This window comes from Falco biarmicus, chromosome 5 (assembly GCF_023638135.1).
Source record: "Falco biarmicus isolate bFalBia1 chromosome 5, bFalBia1.pri, whole genome shotgun sequence".
NCBI lineage: Eukaryota > Metazoa > Chordata > Aves > Falconiformes > Falconidae > Falco > Falco biarmicus.
The window spans coordinates 69,901,492-69,922,230 of NC_079292.1; the positions used below are offsets into that span (position 1 = coordinate 69,901,492).

The window sequence follows — 20,739 nt, forward strand, 5'->3', positions numbered from 1 at the left end:
GAAACATATACAGTATTTCTGTATTCAGTAGCAGGAAAATGTCAACCCTATAACCTTCAAACTTAAAAAAATTGCATTTTAGAAGAAGATCAAGGTAAGGCTTATAATCTGAAGACATTGACACTGTCCTTCATGAGATTTAAAAAAACAAACCAACTAAACAAAAAAACCCCCCAAAGTTATCAATAATATTTTGTTGACAAGTGAAACATTTCTACATCAGTCCGCAAAGAGATTCTTTCCTTGTCCCAAATTTTTCCATGCATACTGACATATTTTTATAAGCTTTTCTTCATTTAGGGTCTAGTTCAAATTGATCTCTCAGTTCTGTTTTTTTATTCCCCTTGAGTGAGGATAAGGAGTTGGCTTGTGCACAAAATAGTAGCTTGAATCACATTAGACTTAATACTGATGTGATTCAGGTTTTTTCCTACCTCTTTTCCTTCCCCCACCAATGGTTTTACAATTTTCCTACCCTGTTTAAATTTTGTCCCTTTTCTCATAACTCTTTTTATTCCTCCATCTTTCCTGTTGTTATTTGCAGGTTGGGATCAACTATCAGCCTCCTAGAGTTACACCAGGAGGCGAGCTAGCCCAAGTTCAGCGAGCAGTCTGCATGCTGAGCAACACCACAGCCATTGCAGAGGCTTGGGCAAAGCTCGACCACAAGTTTGATCTGATGTATGCCAAGAGAGCTTTTGTGCACTGGTATGTGGGTGAAGGCATGGAGGAGGGAGAATTTGCAGAGGCCCGAGAGGACCTGGCTGCCCTGGAGAAGGACTATGAAGAAGCAGGAACTGACTCATTTGAAGAAGAAAATGAGTGAGAAGAATCTTAAAATTCACCCTCCCCTTTTCTGTGCTTACAATTGTCTCTGTGTCTTTTTTCATGTGGCTGCATTTCTGCTTGTCTTGCACACACCAAGTCCATTGCCATTTAGTAGACTTATAATAGGATGAGTTCTCCACTTAAGATTATAAGACAGTAAATGCAGAATATATGACCATTATTTACTTTATATCATTAATCACTTTGCCTCAGAGGGTGACTGGCTTCAGTGTTTTTGCTAATATATCCTGAAAGGATCTGTGTCATCTATACTGTCATTTATTCAATACAAAGGTAGAGTTGTGTAGCTGTAACATTGAAGAACTTGTGCTTCAAAATGTCCCCCATAATTGCTACGGACACTATGTAAGGAGAAGATCCCTACGGTGCTTGATCTTTATTTCATACTAATTCAAAACATAATGTTTGTAAAGCTGTCAGATGCAGCGAGAACTCTGTTGGGTGCCAAGAACATAAAGCTTGTCCTAGTGCCCTTGTTTCTACAGAAGTCCACAGCATGGGCTGGTTAGAAGGTGTGATCTGGCCAGCTGCTATAAGCAGGGGCCCAGTTCAGGTACTCTTAGCTTCATCAGGGGTTCAGAGCACACCATGCTTGTGCATCAACTTGTCTAACAATCACAACTGGATTGGTCTGGAGGTGCAAGCGTGCTGACAGTTCTGTTGGAGCCGCTAACTGGACATAATCTGTAACAGCTGAGGGCCTTAAAATGACCAGCTTGTGGCATGCAGGACAGAAGCATTACCAGCTCCATCAGACTTACTGAGATGACAATAAATCAGAACTGTGACAAAAAATGTGTGTGGTAGGTATAGGTGGGATGTCTAAGAACAGCAGCTATGACTTCACAGCTTAAGTCTTTGTAAGGTATATTTTTATATATTCCCATTGTTTTAGGGTTTTAGAACAATATATTTTTAAGGCATGTAGGCAGGTGGCCAGGCATGGTCTGAGGTTAAACTGATGGGATAACAAGAGAAACTGCTGGATTTTGCAGATAACAGAACAGGAAACACAGCTGGCCAGTCCGAACCCGTGTCTAAAGTAATGCGGTAACGGCAGGAGAAGCTACTGGGTGTTACATATAATGAAAGGGGAGTTTTGGGGGAACCCCACCTTGAGTGTAAGATATCAACTGAAAGTGAACGGGGTGTTGGCTTACTGGGGGTACTAACTGAAGCTGAAATTGTCAACTAAAGGTGTAAAATTAGCAGAACAGGGCCAGTCGTGAAAAAGTGGTGTGTGTCTCTGTTTAGGACTGGGGTGGAAGCAAGAGAAAGGTAATCGAAGGCAAAGAAAATGGTGTCCATTTGGGGGTACCTGTTGAGCAGCCCTGTGCTTGAACAATGCCTGCAGCAAGACAATAAGCCTGTTGTGCTGACTTTGCCATGTGTGTCCAACTTGCTTATGGTTATCTGGAAGGTTTCCCTTAACAATGATGAAACAGAGACACCCTAGAGACCAAATGTATAGCACTGTTATTTCAGTGCAGGATTTACTATTGATCTTTCATAAATTTATTTTTTTAAAAATCCATGTTTTCACTGAAACATATACTCATGGCATATAACTCCAGCAGGGCTACAGAAATGCATTATGTTTTGCCCAAGCTGTTGAGGAGTGTCGCCCCCTGTCCCCTTTCTGGTAAAGCTGTTTGTATTAGGTTTGCTAAAATGTCATAGAGAAAAGCAGGCACATCCAGAAACATCACTGATGTAGTTGGTCTTTTTACCTGCAAAATGAATGGCTGACCTTTATAGTAGAAACTATAATTAGGGGAGATAATTCAGCAAGTCCAGATCTAATTCTGTAATTTTTAACGTATCTAGAAAAAAAAATAGTATTACAGTTTTTACCAAAAAGGAGAGAACGCTTGAAACTGTACTCCAATATGTACTTAATTTTTGTTATTTAAAAGTATTTTTAAAAGTACATAGCACAGTTCTCTGTTGCAGGCATAATGCCTGAAAGCCAGTATTTTATCAGTATAGCAGTTTTATGCAGGTACTGAATAACTCAACTTTGGGATTTCAGAAATACCTGAACTGAGATGCTGTCAATTCTCCCAGCAGGTGGCAATAGAATGACAGAGAGAACACAGGGAAACATTTGTATCTTTACTGATACCTAACATGAGAAGGTATTATCATGTGTGGGAATGCAAAGACTTTCACTTTACACACCACATCAAAAGCAAAAGAGGTTTTTGTACGATCACCAAAGACCTTCTTAGGACTGCACTGTTTTGTAAGATAGCATGTTACTGTTCTAAAATAATCCACTACTCTGCCACTACTGGTGAGTTACTTAGGTAGCCAGTCTGTAGGGAGTGATGCACATCTGTTAGAGGAGACAAAGAAGTTGACTCTCCTTCATTTGCCTGTTGATGTATTTTGCTCTTTAGCCAGAACAGAACTGATAGATCACAGGACTTACTGGTTTTCTTGGCCTGGGATCTGGTGCCAAGTTGTGCTGGTTTTGGCTGAGGTAGAGTTAATTTTTTTCCTAGTAGCTAGTATGGGCTTTGTTTGGGGTTTGTGCTGGACACAGTGTTGATAACATAGGGATGTATTATCATATAACAACAGCAACAATAAAAATAATCATAATAATAAAATAATTATTTCTGAGCAGTGCTTACACAGAGCCAAGGCCTCTTCTGCTTCTCATACCACCCCACCAGTGAGTAGGTTTGTGGTGCACAAGAAGTTGGGAGGGGACAAACTGGGACAGCTGACCCCAGGCTCAGCATATATAGCTGGGGGAAGAAGGAGTGGGGGGATATTTGGACTGATGGTTTTTGTCTTCTAAAGTAACTGTTACAGGAGATGGAGCCCTGCTTTCTTGAGGATGGCTAAACACCTGCCTGCCGACAGGAAGTAGTGAATGAATTCCTTGGTTTGCTTTGCTTGCATGTGTGGCTTTTGCTTTACCTGTTGAACTGACTTTATCTGAGCCCAGGAGTTTTCTCACTTTTCCAATTCTCTCCCAGGGGAGTGAGTGGGAGGCTGTGTGGTGCTTAGTTGTCAGCTGTGGTTAAACCATGACAACAGTACTTCTAAGCTCTGGATTATTCACAAATGCTATTTGCAGAGATGTGTCTATTTTTAAATAGAGACAGAGTTTAGGGTTTGTATGGCCATGTTAAGATTTTTTTTTTAAAATCCCTCTAAGAGGCTGATTTTGATAGTATCATAAACAATTGGAGATGATAACTCACAACTCCTTTGCCCTGTTGCATTGACCTGGAGGGCACCTATGGCACAACACCCAGTCCATGTGCACATGAGAAACCCTCAGAGAATGTCCAAACCATCCCAGCTGCATGCAGGCTGCGCATCATCCTGAGGCGCAAAGGCTATTCACGAGCCCCCTGGCAGTACCAGTAAAACCACCCTAGCACTCATGCCAAATTCACTTATTTGCACACCTCAGGACTCCATGGCAGAGCTTTTTTATAATCAGCCCTATTTAGCCCTTGTCATCATCTACAGTGTCACAAGGTAAAAGCTGAAGGGGGCAGGTCTTGACCAGGTGGCTGGGCTATCAACCCTTTCTGTGTCGGGCATGTTTCAAGCCTGTTCCGTGCAGGACAGAGACGTGCCCTTACAAGATCACCATCTGCCCACACAGGTTGAATGCCAGCATCAAGCAAGATGGCTTTCTGAGAATCCAGGTCCAAGACGTATCTGCCTCATGTCTCTATGAAGTAGAGCCCAGAGGCCAACTCTGGAGTCCACAAAACTCACCGGTACCTGGGAGCACAGTTCCACACGGCGCTTTCAGGTTACCCTCTGTATCTAGGCTGAGGGTTTTCTGTCCAAGCACTCCACAACACAGGTGGACAGAGCAACATAAGGAAGCCTCATGAAAAACAGTGTGCCCAAGTCTTCCTCAGAATTTTTATATCTATGTCTGGCCTTCACCCCAGACCAGCACGTATCTCCAGCACTTGAGTTCATGGGCTATCTCAAGACAGAGCAGGTCAAGCACTCTCTTTGGTCTAAAGCAGATTTGCAAAGGCCTTTTTCTTAGCTGTGCATGTGTGAGAAAGGGAAAAATAGTAACCTGGGTCATCCCAACATTCTTCAATTGATTCTAGGGAGAAGGGACACCACTCAAGACTCTGTCACTCCCTGCTCCCTGGAAGTTTTTGACTGGTGAGGTTCTGTTCAGTGTGGCAACCCAAAATTGGTGAGTCTATGGGTCCTGGGACAGTTGAGTTTGAGTGGGGTGGAGAGAGGAATGATTAACACTGACTCCCAAAAGTGCTCTCACTGCCTGTTTCAGAAGAGAGGAGGCAGGCAATGGAAGAGCAGAGAAAAGGCAGCAATGGACTAAGCTGCAAATACAGACCTCTTTTAGGTTTTGTAGCTGTTGGATCTGACATGTTGACTCAAAGAGTACCTAAGAGGATTTGGGTGGTAGATTGCTCGAAGTATTTGCTGTGAGACTTTTTCCTGAGGTGATTCTCTGCACAGAGCTTCACATTTGGCGAAGCCACAAGCATTAACATTTCAGATTTTCTGGAGTGCCAGAGCTTGGCTGGAATGTTACCCATTCCATTGGAAGAAGAACACTAGAACAACCTATTTGTGTCTCAAAGCAATGATCTGATAGTTTTCCAGAGAAGTATGGGACTCAGCTTAAACAAATCAACAGATAGAAATTATCATGGGAATTCTTCCTCTGTAAAAAATATTTGTGGCTCCAGAAATCTCTAGCTTTTCCCAGCCAAAATCAGAGTAGTGATTTGCAGGTTTATGTAAAGATCAGCAAAATGAAGACTATACCAAAGTAAATGTGAGTTTATAAAAAACAGTATGAACTATTTCACACTGTTAAAATGTAGGCGTTAGTTAGAGAAGATACTTAGATTCTGGCTGCCAACAGTGGCAGAACAATCTATTAATACCATCATGTCAAAGTAGATTAACCTAAATTTTAGGAATTGTGTATTTCAATTTCTACTGATTAAACATAATAATAATCAGTATGTTTATAAAGTCAGAGGACACATAATACTCATATTCAAGCAATTAAGCATGCCATCCTCCTTGTTATCTAGGAGTTGCAAACACGAGGAATTCTCCACTGAGAGAAGCTGCTGCTTTCCAATGCTGAGCTAGTGCAGAAGGAGGAAACAATACAGCGGTGGAGGCGTCTTCCCTAATTTGGTGTGGGAACGTTTGTGTGATGCCTCCAGCTATGTCTTGCAATAAGCACTGCAATAGAATCAAATTTCTTTCTCTGTTTGGACAGATGAGATAGAGTCTGTACTGAATGCTGTCCCATGCTGCTGACAGCCCAGATGACTGTACATGGAAAGAGAAGCAATAGAAGTAAATTGAAACATTAATAGAGAGGCAGCTGGAGTAAGGACAGAAAGAAGTCAGGCCAGCCTTTAAGAACACTGGTAGAGCACACTTCACAATGGTAATTATATTTACTTTCCAGTTCTCTATTTTTGTTTCTTCCTCTGTCCTTCTGTTTTCCATTCATTTGCATTCTTATGTCTTCCTGTGCTTCTGTATTGGAATTTAGGAGTGGCTTTTGTCTACACATGCACAGATTGGCAGAACAGGGAACTGGGATGGGTTGTGTTCTGTAGGTGATAGATATGTGTAATACTCAGGTGTTAGAAAGTATAGTGTACGGCATGTTACATGGCCACACTGAGATTTAATAAGCATGCAAAACCAGGAGGGACTAAATGTGAAATCTGCGAAATACCTGAGCCCTGCTTGTCTGGATGAATTTGCATACATGGGGTGGCGGGGAGGGCAGGAGGCAGCGATGTGGCAGGCAGAGCTGCGGAGTCGGTGACCTATTCCCCACCGCGTTGTGACACTGAAGCACAGCAGCAGGTGCAGGGTGCTGGGCCCGGGCTGCCATCTACCCTGCAGCCCAGAGCTGGTTCCTGCAAAGACCTGCCACCGCTGATCCGAAAGGGAAGGAAGCACCACTGGAGACACCATGGTAAGGGGGATGTGGGAACACCAGTCATCCGGGGACCAGGAGAACCGCGGGTGAGGGAAGGCAGGGGGATCTGCTGCTGTTGTCAGCAGTTTGTGCCAGAAAACCCTGATCTCACACACCAATTGCTACGTAAGAGGATGGGAAAAGAGTGCCAGAAGATCTCACTGGAGCTGTAAGGCATGGTGAACCAACGTTTTCTTCAGAGTCTCTAATTGGTGGAATTATAAGATAAATTAAATCTGGAGCCTTAGCTTTTTCATATTTTCTGTTGTGACTGTATTTTCTCAACACAGGTTCATTTTCAAGTGAGATAATATTTTTTTAAGAAATAAAACAGAAGTTACCTTTGTGTCAGTTTTAAATTAATTTAGCCCCAATGGCTGTACTGTTCATAGCTATACAGTGTATACATCTGTGTTTCCGGAGAGCTTGAATGTTTTTATATGTGTATGTGTTTAAGTAAAAAAGGCCCTTAATTTTTAAGATTTGGGGGGGTTATTAAAAATCTGTAGAAATCTCTCAAAACCTCTTAAAATGTGAAAAATCCATTTCACCTTGTACCCCAGTTTATGTCTAGCACCAAGTCTTATTTTGGTGCAGAGAACTATGTTATTTTCTGCCAGTACAGCTGCAAGTCCAAAATGACAGCGCCCAGTTTGCAAGCAAGACACATACTTCTACAGGCTCCCGTGCCTTAAGGCAGACATAGGGGTAGTGAGTAAGTTTTGGGAATAGCTGGAAGATTAGTCTGCCTTTGTACAGTTAATACTTAAACCAGGTAGTATTCTGTTTTTGTAATAGAGTTAAAGCTGTCCTACATTTAGTTTCACAAAGGACCTGGTTCTTTCTACTGTCTCTTGATACATAAAAAGTCAGGTAATTTGTAAGACAGGTCCTAGTATATTAGTGATGGGATATGAAACATGAGTTCAGAGTAGGCTCCAAATTCAAATATCACGTAGAGATCAGTTTACTCTGCCTGTGACTCTAAAGAAGGCCCACTCTCTTCCCTAGTAAAAGTCCGATACCTATTTTAAAGCTGCTTACTATGAAAAATTAGAAACATCTTTTTTATTGTCTTCTCTCCTTGTCAGAATATTTCCAAATTGCTGCTGGGGTAGGAGAATGGGAGCTGAAGGCAGGAACGTGGCATGAGGCCTGGCTTAAAAGGCAGGATGGAGATACTGCTTCAAACTAGCACAGCTGAAACCCCAGTCTAAAAGGAAAGGAACTGGTTCTGCAGTCTCCAGCTGTAGTCCTATATTAAGTTTTACAATGATAGCTTTCTAAGGCAACATTCACTTGTTCCATCTGCAAAAAAACAGACCAATTCCTCTACTGATCTGAGAAACAGAGCAAAGCAGCTCTTCAGGTTCAAAGTATTGCTTGACTTGCAGTTTTGCTCTACAAGATTATATTCTTTTAAAAAGTCACTTGGCTTTATTGCCTGATTTAAAAGGAAAAAACTTTTTTTTTCTTGCTTCCAGCCTCACAGGTTCACATTGGGATTTAAAAGAAAAGCAGGAGCCTGTCCTATACAAAATCAGCATTTAACTGAAATCTCTAAGCCCAAATACACCTTCAGCGTCTCCTGAGTAATCCTGCATCCAGATTGCAACTCCCCTGCAACACACTGACCTATGAAGCCTCATCATCACTCAAATAATTCAGATACTTTTGCACAACTCTAGTTGAGGAAAACAGGGTTGTGCAAGCACACTTGAGAGCACATTACATACACTGCTGCGTATGCATTTGCAGTCAGCCACTCACAAATAGAAATAACACATTTCATTAAATGAAATATTTAAATTGGCCTTCCACATTCATTTGAACTTCTGAGGATAACTAACTGGGGCAGCAGTGACTTCTTAAATTCCACTTGCTTCTGAAAAAATATCTTTAGTTATGTTTCTAAAACATAAATGCATGCCAATTTGTGGGGAAAAAAAACCAAACACCAAACCAAAACACTGCTCCAGAGATGTGGCTGGTCACACATTCTGCCTGAGGATTTAGATTTTGGGGAAGATGCATTTTACTGTGAGGTCACAGTATGATTTTGCAGAGTAAGCAGTTACAGGATTATTATTTTTTTAAAGCTAACTGGTAAAATCTGATATTAAGTCATTGGATATGCTTTAAATTTGATATTGCAAAATAAATAATGAGCAAGGACCATTCTCTGGCCTTGAAGCCAGGTAGCATGGCCTGCTTCATATTTAGGCATCTGAATTTTCTTTCCCTCTCCAAAGCTAGGCAGTGGTCAGTGAGCTGCTCACTGAGTGACAATGAGTTGTATTCCGAATGGTGCCCAAACATCGTCTGGGAAAGTATGAACTGGCACAAGCCAAAACCGTGCCAGAGGGTGTGCTAATTATCAATCAGCACAGGCAGTCACAGGCCAGTGTTCAGCACTATGATCTGACCTTTTCTTACTCCCTAGTATAGACAGGGCCATCGAGATCATAAAGACAGAGCTCAGAAAGCTTTAATTACAATTGTTTCAAAGCAGAAACTGATGCTGAAAAACTCCACTTGCCTGAAACCACTCTCTCCATAAAAACCTGCCTTTCACTACACCTGAGTTAGTCCTGATAGTTACAACACCAGAAGTATCTGCTTTATAATCCTCTTTCTGAACTTCTGAATTCCAGCACCAGGTCCTTCATACTCCTGTACTCTTAAGTATAAAGGATTTTGGAGCAATTAGCACCTGCCTATTTTAGCCTGCTGTTACATATGCTGTTTTCTTTCTATCAAAGTTCCTGGCTGCCACAGAAACTGTGCTCAGAATTAGGCAAATAGACATGCTATATTGCAATGACACTGCCTGAATAAGCAGTGGACCTGCAATGTAAAATTCATAACTGCTCAGGAGCTTGAAGGAACATTTGTTTCAACTGAGAGAATCTGAAATAATTTCCTGAGGTGAATATTGCTTAAAGCAGTTCTTCCAGGTTTCCACCCTAGCCTGCTATCAGAGGGTAAAAGGATCAAGAGACATCACCTGTCTTGGGTTACATAAGGTTGAAGGATACCACATGGCTGTGTCAGGTTCCAGCCAGGAGTAAAAATAAACTGAACTGGGATGTGCTCCTCAGCAGGGCCAATCTATAGGAGGAAAGTTGGGTGTAACTGAAATTATTTTTTTTTCCTGCCTGTTTTCATGTGTCCATATATTACAGCACATAGATGCCAATTTTTTGAAGAACTGTCCTAGTGTCTGGTGTGTATATGTACAGTCTCATTGTGGTCAGGGAGCTGAACAGCCAAATGGAATGCTGACAGTGACAATTCACCTTTTTTTTTTTTGGAAAAGCAATACACTGGGCAAAAGTTACAATTAGGAATAAGGAACAGTAATGTGCACTGGCTTTTCTGACCTTGTCTCTGCTCTCTCCCCATAGCGTGAGTGCATCTCTATTCATGTTGGCCAGGCTGGAGTTCAGATAGGAAACGCATGCTGGGAGCTCTTCTGCCTGGAGCATGGCATTCAGCCAGATGGCACCTTCAAGAATCTGCAGGACAATCTCAACTATGATGACTCTTTTACCACGTTTTTCAACGAAACAGTCACTGGGAAGCATGTGCCACGGGCTGTAATGGTGGACTTGGAACCAACTGTAGTAGGTCAGTACAGAAATAAACCTGGAAAACAGAGAAGAGCTTACTCTTCCTACTATCACCATGGTGTGCCACCAGTGTCCACTGGTACAAAGCAGCACACTCTTTGTAGCTTGGTCTACTACTAGATAGCATGAAATTAATTTTCTCATGACACAGAATACCAGATTCTGTCACAGGTGTTAAAAACATAGGAACAGCAGGATCCCCAGCAGTCTGACAGCTAGTACGCATGTTTTGTATGACTTCCCTTGCATAAATACTTAACTTTTGGGGTTTTTTTTATTGTGGCATTTTTGCCATTTGAATTCTGCTTTTCTCTGATTCAGATTCAAAGTGGGAGCCCGACCGTTTTCCTCCAGGAAAAGAAGGATGTCTAAAAATTGGGGCACCTGGGGGAACCTGATCATCTTCACACTTTCTTTCTGGTGACTTATCCTCATGTGGGTACAGGCTGTACAACTAACAGGTTCATGAGAAGATAACTTCTGTGGCTCGATACAAGTTGCAGTATAAATCAACAGAATGCAACAATGAAAAAAAATGCTTAGGAGACAGTTCCCTTCTCCATCAACATCTGGTTTTGGGGGTCATGACCTCCTGTGAATAAAAGCTTGCATGAAGAGCAACAACAACCAGAACTTGTTGGCACTGGAGCACAGCCATGCAGCTTCTTACAATTTCTCTTTCTTGTTCAGATGAAGTGAGGGCTGGCACCTTCCGGGAGCTTTTTCATCCAGAACAACTGATCACTGGGAAGGAAGATGCAGCTAATAACTATGCACGTGGCCACTACACCATTGGCAAAGAAAGCATTGATATGGTGCTTGATCGTGTCCGTAAGCTGGTAAGTCCCAGTAGTTTTGAAACAGAGGTTTGGATTTGGCAGAAGAAAGAAATGTAGAACAGATAGCTTGTTAACTACAGATACTAATGGTTTAGAAAAGAGATTGCAAGACTCATTACTAGTCCAAGCGAGAGAAGCACAGTAGTTCCTTCCAGCTGTATGCCTCCTGATTTCTTAAAAAGTGGTTGTGAATATGTAATTTACCATTATTAGCACAGCCCTAGCACACCAATACTGATATAAAAGGGTGAAATAGGCAGTTTTACCTTGCTGGTTTCAGCTAGACTATCTAAAAGAATTGTGAAGTTCAGAGAGAGAAGCTCCACTGATGAGAGTCTGATTTTATGTCATAAGTTGAGCCAGTGAGGAAAGCAAAGCATGGGATTATCACACCAGCCCTTTCTCAAGAAAACCTGACATGAAATCTATGCTGGGTATTGCTGGTGGCTGCCCTCTCCTTCAGCTCAGAATAAGTCCATGCAGTAGATGAAATCTTTTCATTCTTCTTCAGCCCCTATTCTTTTACCTTCTTTTTCACTTTCTAGACTGATGCCTGTTCTGGGCTGCAAGGATTCCTGATCTTCCACAGCTTTGGTGGGGGTACTGGCTCTGGCTTTACCTCCTTACTGATGGAACGCCTCTCCGTGGATTACGGGAAGAAGTCCAAACTGGAGTTTGCCATCTACCCAGCCCCTCAGGTCTCCACCGCTGTGGTGGAGCCCTACAATTCCATCCTGACCACACACACCACCCTGGAGCACTCGGACTGCGCATTCATGGTGGATAATGAGGCCATCTATGACATCTGCCGCCGAAATCTGGACATTGAGCGCCCCACTTACACTAACCTTAACCGCCTCATCAGCCAGATTGTCTCCTCCATCACTGCCTCGCTGCGCTTTGATGGTGCCCTCAATGTGGATCTGACAGAGTTCCAGACAAACCTGGTACCCTACCCGCGCATCCACTTCCCCTTAGTGACCTACGCTCCCATCATCTCCTGCGACAGAGCATATCATGAGCAGCTCTCGGTGGCTGAAATCACCAGCTCCTGCTTTGAGCCCAACAACCAGATGGTGAAGTGTGACCCGAGACACGGGAAGTACATGGCCTGCTGCATGCTCTACCGTGGTGACGTAGTTCCCAAAGATGTCAACGTAGCAATTGCTGCCATCAAGACCAAAAGAACTATCCAGTTTGTTGACTGGTGTCCAACGGGCTTCAAGGTGAGCAGGGCTGCCATGAACTTCTCTTGAATGTTCAAAGGGCAAGTCCAGTCTAGCAGAAACCTTCATTTAAGTTTTTGATCTGGTGTGTTTCCCACTTGTGAGATGACTGAACATAAGAAAGATGCATTTATATAAAATGTACCTTTTCTCCTTTGGACACCCCATTGACACAGACTCTAAATAGTTACGTAAGTGGAAATCTGAAGTGCATATGAGTTAAAATTTAAAGAAGAATTCCTTTCAGATCTGAATTTTAGAAAAGCCAGTTAGTGTTCCCCCTGAAGCAGCATCTAAAACTAATGAAACACCAAACCCAATACAACTATGAAAGGAAATGCTGATATTAGGGAATGTGTCCATTAACCCCCTCACCCAGAGATATTATATAGCCTCTCCCTGCTGGCTACGTAGCAGTGTTGGGAAACATGATTTCAACAATAATACAGACATTAGCAGTGGAAAAAAGTTTGTCACACAAATAGCTGGTTTAAGAATAGAAATTTTTAACTGGGAACCAACTTTCTGTATTAGTTTTTATAGAGTATCTTGGTGAAACTGTATGTTCAGTGTTGAGTATTTGTTAAGAAAGCTACGAAGTTGCCAGTGTGCATTAAACAGAAGAATAATATAGATATTAAAATTACCATGTATGTTTATGTAATTACCATTACTGCTTATGACACTATTATTTTTTATGCCATTTGCCATCTGGTAGTTTTGAAGGTGGCAACACTCTACCCCAGCCTCTGTAACTTTACTCACATTTTTTTCAGCTCTTTGACTGTTTTCTACTCTTGCCTTTTTACAACCTTCTCTCATATTCCTGTTTCCAGGTTGGGATCAACTATCAGCCTCCTACAGTAGTTCCTGGTGGAGACCTAGCCCAAGTTCAGCGAGCAGTCTGCATGCTGAGCAACACCACAGCCATTGCAGAGGCTTGGGCAAGGCTTGACCACAAGTTTGATCTGATGTATGCCAAGAGAGCTTTTGTGCACTGGTATGTGGGTGAAGGCATGGAGGAGGGAGAATTCGCAGAGGCCCGAGAGGACCTGGCTGCCCTGGAGAAGGACTATGAAGAAGTAGGAACTGACTCATTTGAAGAAGAAAATGATGGGGAGTAATTTTAAAACACACTTTGTTCCTAGTAAGCACAGAATTGTCTCTGTATCACTCTGTTGCATGTATCTACCATTAGGTCACCTTTTTTGTATGTAATATACAGATTTAGGAGGGGTCATATAAAGACATCTTTGATTCCATAAATTGTCCTGTAAGATATGATCAGTTGTAGTAATGCCCACCACTCCCAGCAATGCCAAAAGACTTGCTCTTCTTCCTTGCACATTTATTGTCTCTTCAAACTATAATACACATGCTAAACCAATTACAATTCAATACCTTCAAGCTTATAATGGAGTACAGTGAATTAGTAGAATTTTCAAAGTTTTAATTTGACATACCTTCACCTTTTTTTTTTTTGGCATGTCAAAAAATAATGGCCACAGAAAAACAGGTCCTCTGCTTTGAGCTTTATTCTCATTGACCTTCAGCTGACTGACCTAAAAGGGACATTTCTCTCTTCTCTGAAACACCATTTCTGATAAAGCAAACATTTTCTTTAGAAATATTAAAGCACTGCATTTTTTCCACATTTGGGGGACAAACATCTCTGTTGTGAGAACATATATCCTTTTTAACTGGGTACAGCTGCAGCAGGCTTAAGATTTTTTCCTGTGTTTCTGTGAAACCATTTAAATGAGAGATTTCCCTCTTTTTCTAAAAAAAACCCCAAACAAACCCAACACTTCTTTTGCATCATCCCTACTGAAAAATTTCCGTATTCCTTAATCTACGTGAATGGTTCTTCCTCTGCAAGAAGCAACCTCTGCTTTATCCAGCAGATCACTGTGCCATCTGTGGCAATCTTTATTTAGTGCACCATGGGCAAGTGAGTCTGCGATACAGGCATTTGAATGTTCACTCAATGGTAGTTCAAAGCAGTGGTCAAAGATCTCAGATTTACAGGATTCATATCTTGCTAGGCAATGACAAATTTTCTTAGCTAGCAAACCCCTCAGTAACTTTTTATCTAGGTCTAGGTCCCTGATGGGATGCACTCATGAGTGCTGAGGCAGCTGGCAGATATCATTGCAAGGCCACTCTTGATAATCTTTGATTGATAATGGTGATTGGGAGAAGTGCCCAAAGACTGGAGGAAAACAAATGTCACTCCTATCTTCAAAAAGGGCAAGAAGGAGGACCCAGGGAACTACAGGCTGCTCAGTCCCACCTTGGTCCCTGGGAAGGTTATGGCACAGCTAAACCTGGAAACTGTTTCCAGGCACATGAACAAGAAAAAAATAATCAGGACTACTCAGAAGGGATTCACGAATGGGAAGTCATGCTTGACCAAACTGATAACCGTCTTTGATGGAACAACTGGCCTGGTAGAAAAGGGGAGAGCAGTGAGAAAATGTTTGTCTACTTAGACTTGAACAGGGTTTCCAACACTATTTCTTGTAAGATCCTCATAGAGAAAGTCTTGAAGTATGGGGTGGATGAGCAGACAGTGAGGTGGACTTAAAACTGGCTGAATGGCCAGGCCCAGAGGGTGGTGATCAGTGGCACAAAGTCTAGTTGGAGGCCATTAACTAGCAGCGTACACCAGGGTCAATACTGGATCCAGTCCTGTTCAACATCTTTACTAATGATCTGGGTGATGGGGCAGAGGGTATCCCCAGCAAGTTTGCAGATGACACAAAACTAGGAGGAGTGGCTGATACACCAGAGGACCATGCTGCCATCTAGAGGGACTTTTAACAGGCTGGAGAAATGGGCTGACAGGAACCTTGTGAAGTTCAACAAGGGGAAGTGCAAAGTCCCGCATCTGGGGAGTAACAACCCCGTAAACCAATATATGCTGGGGGTCAAACATTTGGAAAGAAGCTTTTCAAAAGCCAAGAGGAGCTGTGCTTCAGTACCAATTACTTCTGAAGGGGCTCAAACTCCTTCATAGGCTGCAAGTATCTCTTTTTCAGTTGGAGTATAGAGGGCCTCAGATCCTTTATATTCCCGACTCCAAAAACCCAAAGGTCGTCCTCGAGTTTCCCCTGATGCTTTCTGCCAGAGGCTCCAGGGTGGGACATTCTCCCCAGCTGCAGTGTAGAGCACATTCTTTACATCTTGCCCAGTCTGAACTGGCCCAAGACCTACTGCTTGAACTCTCTCTCATTTAATTTGTTCAAAAAAACCTTGGACACCAAGTTGAACGTGAGCCAGCAATGCACCCTTGCTGAAAAGAAGGTGAACGGTATCCTGGGCTGCATTAGGCAAAGTAAATCACAGAATCATAGAGTGTGTCAAATTGGAAGGGACCTCCCCGCTCCTCACACAACTACTTAAAACTAAACCAAACTACTAAGACTGTTGTCCAGATGCTCCTTGAACTCTGACAGGCTTGGTGCCATGACCACTTCCTCAGGGAGCCTTTTCCAGTGACCAACCACCTTCTCAGTGAAGAACCTTTGCTTAAGGTCCAATCTGAACTTCCTTTAATGCAGCTTCATTCCATATCCTCATGTCCTATTGCTGGTCACCACAGGGAGGAGATCAGCACCTCCCCCTCTGCTGCCCAACTTGAGGAAGCTGTAGCCTGCAATGAGGTCACCTCTCAGCTTTTTGTTCTTCAGGCTGAATCAGCCAAGTGACATCAGTCGCTCCTTATAAGTATTGCACTTGAGTTCACTGTCTTGGTCACCCTCCTCTGGACACACTCTTAATAGTTTGATGACCTTCTTATACTGAGGTGCCCAAAACTGCACACACCACTTAAGATGGGGCTGCACCAGTGCAGTGTAGAGTGGAACAATCACCTCTCTCAACTGGCTAGCTACACTGTGCTTGGGGAGGTCGAAGGAGGTGATCCTTCCACTCTGCTCAGCATTGGTGAGGCCACACCTAGAGTACTATGTCCAGTTCTGGACTCCTCAGTACAAAAGAGCCATGGACATCCTGAACAGAGTCTAGCAAAGGGCCACAAATATGTTTAAGGGACCGAAGCACCTTTTTCATGAGGAAAGGCTGAGAGAGCTGGGACTGTTCAGCCTGGAGAAGAGAAGGCTCAGGGGGGATCTTATCAAAGTATATAAATACCTGAAGGGAGGGTGTAAAAAAGATGGATCCAGGCTCTTTTCAGTGGTGCCCAGTGACAGGACAAGAGGCAATGGACACAAAACAAAACAGAGGAGGGTCCATCGGAACATTAGGAAACACTTTTCTACCGTGAGGGTGACTGAGCACTGGCACAGGTTACTCAGGGAGGTTATGGAGTCTCCCTCCCCGGTGATATTTAAAAGCTGTCTGGACACAGTTCTGGGCAACTGGCGCTAGGTGGTCCTGCTTGAGCAGATGGGTTGGCCCAGATGACCTCCAGAGGTCCCTTCCAAACTCAACCACTCTGTGATACTGTGATCTTCTTCATGTTGAGACTTCTGTAGGCAGTTACGTTTCACAGTACATCACGTTGAACTTGTATACTCTGTATGTATTATATGCATTTAATTAACCAGATCAGTAAATTACTAAACTATGAAGTTATGGAGCACCAGAAATGTCTCTGTTTAGGAAAACATCCTATTCAGGATATACTTGATTGTGTACCTAAATGGAAGCAACATGAATAAGTATTACCCAACTTAGCAGGATTTACACTCTTGCATGGCTTCCCTCACTGTTCTGTCCTGAATTGGGACCATAACCAGAAAGAGGAAATTTCATACATGAAACACATGTATGTGTTCATACCAAGAAGTGACCCTGCTATTCCAGTGACAGAGAAAAAATGGGGGGCAAGTTAAAGACAAAAAACGTGATTAAAAATGGCAGATGAATTGCTTGCTCTGTTCTTTCAAAAACTGCTGAAAGCAATGCAATGAAGAAGTGGAAGTTATTAATCCAGTGTGGAGTACTTTGTGCATTCTAAAATGCAGGGTGTGGAGTTCCTAACTTCCTGAAAACTTTTAAAATCTCATCCTGATCATCAATGTTATAGTTTATTTTATTTTATTTGCAAGAACACTTAGGAATCAGGATCCCTGCTCTTGCTGTAGTCAATGCACTCTTTGAAATGGTTTGGAAATTACTTTAGAAGTGCCGTGGCAGTTCTCAGGAGCTAGCAGCTTTTGTCAAAGTGACACTACACCATGACACTCAGTAGGCAGTGTATTTGGAGACCTGAACACCAAGTCTTTCAGTTTTAGCCATCCTTCCCCTGAGCATATTCTCTGGGCTCAGACTTCTGCCCACTATCTGTTTTGGAAGTGGGGTGTCACAGCTGACTTCCACAGGCACACTTAAAATACTCTTGTATAAGACATATGTTCCTCTTAATTGAGCATCCAGGCTCTTACAGGGGTCATTACCAAAACCCACTACAGCTGCACACTGCTTCACTAGCTTCCACAGACCTGTCAGACCTGGTTCCTGTTTATCTCCAGTGTTGGTTTTTACTTTGCTCAGGTGGTTTAACTGTCTCTAGGTAACTTATAGCTTAGCAGTTCTTCTCTCTTCCTCCCTTTTATCAGGGCGATGCTACACGAGCTAGCAATAGAAAGGCAACATCACTAAATTTAAGCCACTGCTAAGAGGCAGTGCCAGAGTCACAGTAAAGATGCCGAGTCATTTCTACTGTTCTGCTCACAACCCCCTACAGATATCCATATCCACCCATGTGACAATTCAGGAACCTTTCCACTGCTGCTGCTGCCTTGGCTGAAGAGCTCTGACTGCCAGGCAGCTGTGCTGCCTCCAACGGAGCCAGGTTGTATGAGCAGGTTCTCCATAACCTGCTCCAAGAGTATGCAGCTGGGGACCTCTTCTGTGGGAACTGCAGCAACGATGGCTCTGATGGCCTCCTGACAACCCCTCTCAAAGCCTTCCTATGTGCTGTCTCCTTCCCATGTTCAGTGAAGCAGGGTAGGGGCTGCACAGAGGTACCTGACAGGGCTGGGAGCACATGCTGTCCTCACTTGTACTAACAGAAGAACTACAGACAGTTTAGCCTCTCTCCACAATAAATTCATGTTAGCATAACCCCCCCCAGAAGGTGCACTCAAAGTGGTTTGTGTTAGATGACAAAGGGGAGGCAGTGAACATCCCTTCTCATCATCACCAGGGTTGCATTCATCCTCCTCCAAATACATGAAGTCTTCTAGACACACCCTCAGAGGGCTGGCTCTTTAATTCAAGGTGCAGCAGGAACAAACAGTATGTTAATAATAAGAACACTTATATCACAGAGCCTTGCAGAGCATCTTTGCTGCAGAAATATAGAGGGCTTCCATGTTCAACTCCTAAATTCCTTCTATAACCACTAAATATCTGTGTAATACAGGAAGGAGCCAGCAAGTCAGGGCTATGTTAAGCTGTGGTTTTCCTCCGCACACCTGTTTTTTCTGTAACATTCCTTGAATTAGTCAGACAACAGCTGAAGGCTTCTGCATAGCACATGTGAATTCAGTTTGGTAGCAGCTCACAGAAGGGGCTTTTCTGAGGGGTAACGCGGTGCCTCAAAGACATCTATGAGCTTCTAGGGAGCAAAGAAAGGGAGGCAGAATCCATCAGGAGCTCTGCACAGCCTGCGGAAGGGAGCAACCCCTTTCACTTCACTAACCCCTCATTTTCTGTTCAACTAATCCCACAGGCAGAGAGAGAGAGAGAGACAGAGACAGAGACAAAGGTTTTAAGGTTTGAACCTGACCCTAGACACGGTCTGGTGGCAGCTGCAAGAGAAGAACATGGTGTTTCTGACACAGCTGGAGCTTCTCCATGAAGGGTAGGCAGGTGGGCCCTGCCAAATCACAAAGGGACTGTCCCTTCTGGGGTTCCAGACACCCATCTATGGTCACCCACACCACATTCCCAGTCAGCAGAGCTCTGCGGCGCAGCATCACTCACCTTTAAACTCTCCCACTTCCTCAAGAGGAGCAAAGCTGGGCCAGTGCCCATGCTCTGACAAGCAAAGCTCCCTTACACGGTGCTGCGCCCCTCTGTTCCTCCTGCAGACACCCAGGAACAAGATGAAGGGGAAAGCCTGGAAACCGAACATACACACTGAAGAAGTGGCCACCCAAGCACTTCTGCTAATCTGGACATAGGCAGCTCGTTAGGGCCTGAAACCTCACAGCTTGGGTTGGCGCTGGAGTGTTTGTTTACCATTGCGCTGCCATTTGTATGTCCCGCTGCACCCTGCGGCCCACCATTGCTGTGTCATAGGTGGGTTCCTTAGCCGGCACGCAGCACCAATTCACACCCTGAGCCAAGGTATTTCTATTCCTTTGCTCTAGCTCACACAAAGTAGGAAGCTAGGTAGTAACCCACAAATGCCTAGCTCACCCGTTGTAAAAAATGTCCACTGTTTACACAGTTCAGCAAGTAAAGACATCAGCCTTCAATGGTTGCAAGTTAGCCAATTCCTTCATTACTTAACACTCAGTTTCCTATTTGCCAAGTGATTCTGTTGCTTCTCGTGTTAATCAGTTTGCATGCTCAGTCTCAACTTCTTTTTGGGTCTGGGAGGTTTCTTGAGTACCGGTGGTCGCAATCTCCCACTCCTGGAATTATGTCCCCTAGTTAGTGCTTCTTGTAGTAAACTTGGTCAGCTCATTTGTCTTGTGGTGGTACTTTCCTCCTTTAAACAAAGCACTTGCTGATGCTTAATGAAGCGCTTAGCAGGGCATGCAAAATTGCCTGTAACTTGAATTAACCATTGACAACTCATTTGTTCTAAATGTCTTAAAGTCAAACTACTGACAGTACGTTCAATTTTATTGATCATTTGATATCACCATTAGATAAGAAACTGCCGAGCCTTTCAGTTTGCCACATGGGTGAAGTTTCTAAGTGAGTAATTTATTTGGGTTCTTTTAAATGAGCTATTCCTCACTTCTAGGTAGGCTACCGCAGGCGTTGACAAGAGTTCGGCTTTTCTGTTGCTTTTGTGGCTAAACCCAAGAAATGCCAGGCCGGAGCCGTGTCAGCTTCTGAGAGGTAACAAACCCCCATGCGAGGTCCGGGCAGAACCGACCCCCTGGGGTACGGCCGCTGCCAAAGAGGGGCCTTCTGCGGCCTCCAGCCTCGCAGCCCTCCCGCTACAGCTCGCTCTTGCCTCTGCCCAGAAGAAACCAGACAGAACCGGGCTGCGGGGAGGCGGC

At 43.5% G+C, this 20,739-nt stretch overlaps 2 protein-coding genes across 6 annotated transcripts in view; both read left to right on the top strand.

Annotated features, from left to right (window-relative positions):
• LOC130149418 (tubulin alpha-4 chain-like) overlaps positions 1-7,175 on the top strand; it is a 121,851-nt gene extending 114,676 nt beyond the window's left edge. For 3 of the 4 annotated variants that reach the window (XM_056339020.1, XM_056339019.1, XM_056339018.1), the window contains 2 exons: positions 545-822; positions 4,481-7,175. In XM_056339020.1, coding sequence (XP_056194995.1) covers positions 545-822; positions 4,481-4,718 — 516 coding nt within the window. In that variant the 3' untranslated portion in view covers positions 4,719-7,175. The remainder of the gene's footprint in view (positions 1-544; positions 823-4,480) is intronic. The other variant, XR_008821916.1, reaches the window with a different exon arrangement.
• LOC130149420 (tubulin alpha-4 chain) lies at positions 6,142-14,097 on the top strand. 2 transcript variants are annotated; one of them, XM_056339023.1, is made up of 5 exons: positions 6,142-6,283; positions 10,237-10,459; positions 11,152-11,300; positions 11,846-12,526; positions 13,363-14,097. In XM_056339023.1, the coding sequence occupies exons 1-5, from the start codon at positions 6,281-6,283 to the stop codon at positions 13,648-13,650; spliced, it is 1,344 nt and encodes a 447-aa protein (XP_056194998.1). In that variant the 5' UTR covers positions 6,142-6,280; the 3' UTR covers positions 13,651-14,097. The 2 variants fall into 2 exon arrangements, with proteins under 2 accessions (XP_056194998.1, XP_056194997.1); XM_056339022.1 differs by lacking the exon at positions 6,142-6,283 and adding an exon at positions 6,731-6,826.
• The last annotated feature ends 6,642 nt before the right edge of the window (positions 14,098-20,739 follow it).